General features: G+C 44.8%; 1 protein-coding gene across 1 annotated transcript; it reads right to left on the bottom strand.

Moving 5' to 3' along the window:
- Positions 1-2,153: 2,153 nt before the first annotated feature.
- On the bottom strand, positions 2,154-3,113 carry LOC143598136 (uncharacterized). The gene is made up of 2 exons (XM_077076459.1): positions 2,631-3,113; positions 2,154-2,492 (listed from the first exon to the last, which is right to left on the bottom strand). The coding sequence occupies exons 1-2, from the start codon at positions 3,111-3,113 to the stop codon at positions 2,154-2,156; spliced, it is 822 nt and encodes a 273-aa protein (XP_076932574.1).
- Between the last annotated feature and the right edge of the window lie 1,969 nt (positions 3,114-5,082).

Below are 5,082 nucleotides of genomic sequence, written 5' to 3'. Positions count from 1 at the left end.
AGGCTATTAATGAGGCCAGGAAGAGAAGTCAAGCGCTGGAAGCGGAGAAGATTGCTCACGCCAATGCTGAGGAAGCCAAAGCTGTTCTCCAAAGACAACTGGATGAACAAGCTGAACTGATAAAAACTTTGCAGGCTGAATCAGCGGCTAAGGAGAAGCGCTTGACTGATCTTGCTGCTAAAAACCGAGAGCAAGCCTTGGAGTGTGCCGGCCATAAGATGGAGCTTGTCCGGGCCAAGGCGGACCAGAAGTGGCTGCTAGCGGAGGGAATTCCCAAGGTATGTACCTTGTTTTGTTACAAATAATCTAAGTGCTTGAAGTTACTTATATATAATTATTTCAACAGGTCATCGCTGATGTCCGGGCGAGTGATGAACTTGGGATTTGCGTTGCTGTCCTCCTGAAGGCGTCCAAGCAAGCTGGCCGCCAACTAGGTTTCAAGGAAGGCTACAAGTTTGGTTCGACTTCCAAGCTTCCTGAGGAATATATTTTGGCTGGTCAAGATACTGCTGCCATCCTCATCCAGAAGACAAAGGATTTTGATTCCTTGAAATTCTCTTTGGCGGGGCATATATCTTAGCTTGCAGATAAAGAGGACGGCATCGAGCATCTAAAGGACCTTCTTGAGCTTGGAGAAGAAGATGAAGAAGATGTTGATGATGCGGAGGACAAGGACGCGGACTCCAAAAATGTCGCGCCATAGATAGATTTTTTCTTTTCTTTATAATTAAACTTTCCTTGTTGTAAATTCCTTTTGCATGAATAAAGAAGGCTTTTTGTATCCGATACACTTTGTTTTATTTTTCATAATATAAGTTCTTGTGGGATCTTCTTTGTATGCCAATAAAGGATTACATAACAATACAAGTCGAAAATGACTGAAATAAAAATTTCCATAAATGAGGCATAAGCCGAATTACGAAAGACGAAATTACATAGTTTGTGATTATCTAATTAGGCACGCAGGCCGAAAAAGAAAAACATATTATATGTAACACTTCTTTAATTGGGCCCCATTCCAAGTTCTAGGGATCTCAGTCCTGACCAACTTCTCTAACTTGTAGGCACCTTTAGATAATACTTTCTGAATTCTATAAGGTCCTTCCCAAGTTGGGGCCAACTTGCCCGGAGGCTCTTTCCTGGAGGCTTCATTGTTGAGGAAGACAAAGTCTCCCGCATCGAACTCACATCTTTGGACCCGCGAGTTATAATACTTTTGCAACTGGCGTTTGTAATTGTGCTCGCGGATCGATGCTAGTTCTCTCCTCTCTTCGAGGAGATCAAGGTTCATCCGGAGTTCATGACCATTATCATCGATCATTAGAACTCTAGCGGATGGGATCCCAATCTCGTCTGGAATCATGGCCTTTGTGCCGTAGGTTAAACTAAATGGGGTTTCAAAATTACTGGAATTCTTTTGGGTGTGGAAGGCCCATATCACATTGGGCAATTCGTCAACCCAGCCCGTCCGTTTAGTTCCTAACCTTGCTTTGATTCCTTCCTTTATCGTTCGGTTGGTTCTCTCAACCTGACTATTTTCCTGCGGGTAGGCTACAGATGTGAAGATTTGAGAAATGTGTAACTCTTTCAACCACTCTTGTAGCCCGCTATCAGCAAATTGGGTCCCATTGTCACTTATCAATTCCGGTGGAAGACCAAACCGGCAAATGATGAACTCCCAAAAGAATTTTTTAACGCTTGATGCCGTTATTGATGCAACCGGTTTGGCTTCTACCCACTTGGTGAAGTAATCAATGGCCACTATCAAGAATTTGACTCGTCCAGGGGCTTCTGGGAATGGTCCCATAACGCCAATAGCCCACTTCTGGAACGGCCAGGCGGATGTTACCGGGATCAATTCGTTCTTAGGATGCAAGGTACTGGGAGCATGATGCTGGCAAGAATCACACTTTATGATTTCTTGCACAGCGTCCAAGTGCATGCCAGGCCAATAGTACCCCGCGTTCATGATCTTTGCAACAATCATTCTAGGACCCGCGTGTAAGCCACAAATGCCCTCGTGAATTTCTCGTATAAGATAATTCGCATTCTCTGCGTCTACACATCGCAACAGTGGCCCTAGAAATGATCTCCAGTATAACACGCCATCATTCAATTGGAAATTTAAATCCTTGTGCTTAATCTTCCGAGCCTCAGCTTTTTCTGTTGGAAGAGCTCCGGATGATAGATAAGCTTTGATCGGTGTCATCCAAGATTCGAAGCCCGTTTTGAATTACCAGGACTTGATTTTGGGGAACGGACGGGCATTCCAAGACTTCCACGCGAATATCCTTAGCAAAATGTTTGAAATTTGTCGAGGCTAATTTGCTAAGGGCGTCCGCAGACTTGTTCTCACTCCTCTTGATGTGGATAATGTTGAAGGAGGAAAATTGGCGGATTAAGTCTTTTGCTTGCGAGAGATAAGAAGCCATAACGTCGTTTTTTGCTTCATAAGTTCCGTTTATCTGTCCTGCAATCAGCATGGAATCCACCTGTGCTTCCAAATTTTTTACCCCAAGCTTTCTAGCAATCCGCAGGCCTGCCAGGAAGGCTTCATATTCTGCCTCGTTATTGGTGCTTTTGAAGTCCAACTTTATGGCATATGTGAACTCATGGCCTTCAGGATTAACCAACCTGAGGCCTGCCCCAGATCCTTCATTGCTAGAAGCTCCATCCGTGAACAGTGACCAAACTTGTCCTTGTTCCAGAGGTGCTTGAGGTTGTTGTTCAATTAAGCATTCCTTCTCTTTGTGCTGCGGGACTTCGGTGACGAAGTCCGTGAGCACCTGCCCCTTGATTGCTGGCCTAGGTTTGTATTCTATCGCGTGTTCACCTAGTTCGATGGCCCACTTTGCCAATCTTCCAGACAATTCCGGCTTACTAAGAACATTCTTGAGCTTGTATCCAGTCAAAACGTTGATGGGATGCCCTTGAAAGTACCTGCGGAGGCGTCGTGCTGCATAGACCAATGCTAAGAAAAGTTTTTCAAGCATTGAATATCTTGTCTCCGGGTCTGACAGTGTTCTGCTGATGTAGTAGATCGGTGTCTGAACATTTTTCTTATCTGTCAGGAGAACAGCCCCGATAGCAATGTATGATGCTGACAAGTACATCGTTAAAGGTTCCCCCGCATACGGTGTTGTCAGCGTGGGCAATTCCATCAAACACTTTTTAACTTCCAAGAAAGCTTGTTCCGCTTCCACGGTCCATCTGAATTGTGCCTTCTTGATGCAATTTCTTAGTGTTGAGACAAAAGGATAAGATTTGGCCAAAAAGCGATTCAAAGCAACCAGGCGGCCGTTAAGGGTCTGAACTTCCTTGAGTGAGGAGGGAGAAGGCATGCGGGCTACAGCTTGGACTTTATCCGGATTAGCTTTGAAACCCGCACCCGTGACAGTCACTCCGAGGAATTTTCCTTCCTCCATCCCGAACGAACATTTAGCTGGGTTCAGCTTCATGTTGATGCTCTTCAAGGTTTCGAATGTTTCTTCGATATCCCTCAGCATATGATCTTCCTCAACACTTTTAATCACGAGATCGTCCATATAAACTTCCAAATTTCGACCAATTTGACCTTTAAACGCTATGTCCATTAATCGTTGATATGTGGCTCCCGCATTCTTCAGTCCGAAAGGCATCATTTTGTAGCAAAATGTGCCTTGATCTGTACGAAATACTGTTTTATCTTCATCGCCCGCAGCCATGCGGATCTGATGATAACCTTTGTATGCGTCCAAAAAGCATTTGAATTTGAACGGTGCCACAGCATCAACCTTGAGGTCTATTTCCGGTAATGGATAACAGTCCTTGGGACACGCCTTGTTTAGATCCTTGAAATCTATACACATCCGCCATGTCCCATTTCTTTTAGGAACAATGACCGGATTAGCTACCCAGGTCTGGTATTGATTTGGACGGATGATTCCAGCCTGTAAGAGGTCCTGAACTTGCTCATTCATTGCTTTTGTTTGTTCCGGACCCATCTTACGCTGTTTCTGAACAATCGGTGTAAACATTGGGTTTACCCTTAATTTGTGCTCCGCGATGGTCCGCAGGACACCAGTCATGTCCGCGCGTTGCCATGCGAAGACGTCAATGTTCTTTGATAATAGCTGTTTCAAGAAATTCCGTACTATCTCAGAGATAGCATGACCAATTGTCACAGTCTGATCAGGGAATTTCTTGTTCAAAACCCATTTTTCCGGTTCAGTTCGTTGAGAATGCTTTGGAATCTTTCCGGGTTTTGAACTTTCAGTTGCAAAACAGTGTCGATTGACATGAATTATTGCTACACCGGTGCGGGTTGGAACCCCTACCGCACCGTGAGCAGTGGACGGATGAGCATTGAAGTCACCAATGGCTTCTCGTCCAAGGATGATGTCATGTTTCGACGTTGCTGGGAGAACTACGAATTCGACCTCCTCAGTTCTTGAATGAGTTTCGTCGCTTAGAGTGACTGGGAAAGAAATCACCCCTCGCGGATGCATTATTTCCCCTCCAAACCCCGATACTTAAGCATGGATGGGTTTCAACCTTTCTTTGTCCTCGTCATCAAGTTGTTTAAAGCACTGTTCGTACATGATGTCCGATGTACTCCCAGTGTCAAAGAACATATATTGAGAACGGTAGTGACCAAAGAGGGCTGTGATAATCAGGGGATTTTTGTTGTTGGCTCCGCCCTTTACTCGTAGAAAAATTACTGGTTCATTTTTCCACTCCTCTTCGTCATAATCTCTTCTCTTTCCTCCCGCCTTCCGTCCGCCCTGGATCATATGGACATTCAAGTCCTTAACTTGTTTTTTAGATGGGCCCTGGTTGTCCCGCACAGGAGCTTTACCAATCCCATGCTTTCCATCTTTCACCAGGTGTCCAAGCTTTCCGGACTTCACAACCGCCTCAATTTCTCTTTTCAAAGCATTGCATTCGTTCGTGTTATGGCCAATGTCATTATGGAATGAACAATGTGTTTTAGTATCAAGGAATGACCTCCTTGGGAGCGGCTGTGGCTTTCGAAAGTTCATATTCTCTGTGGTGAGAATTTCAGCGGGAGTCTTTGAAAGAGGAGTCCATCTGTTAGGACCT

The sequence above is a fragment of the Bidens hawaiensis genome, unplaced genomic scaffold (assembly GCF_021521415.1).
Source record: "Bidens hawaiensis isolate Kalapana, Puna unplaced genomic scaffold, B.hawaiensis_p1.1 tig00000237_1, whole genome shotgun sequence".
Taxonomy (NCBI): Eukaryota; Viridiplantae; Streptophyta; class Magnoliopsida; order Asterales; family Asteraceae; genus Bidens; species Bidens hawaiensis.
Note: the sequence above shows the minus strand (reverse complement) of the source record. Positions and strands in the feature narration are given on the sequence as shown.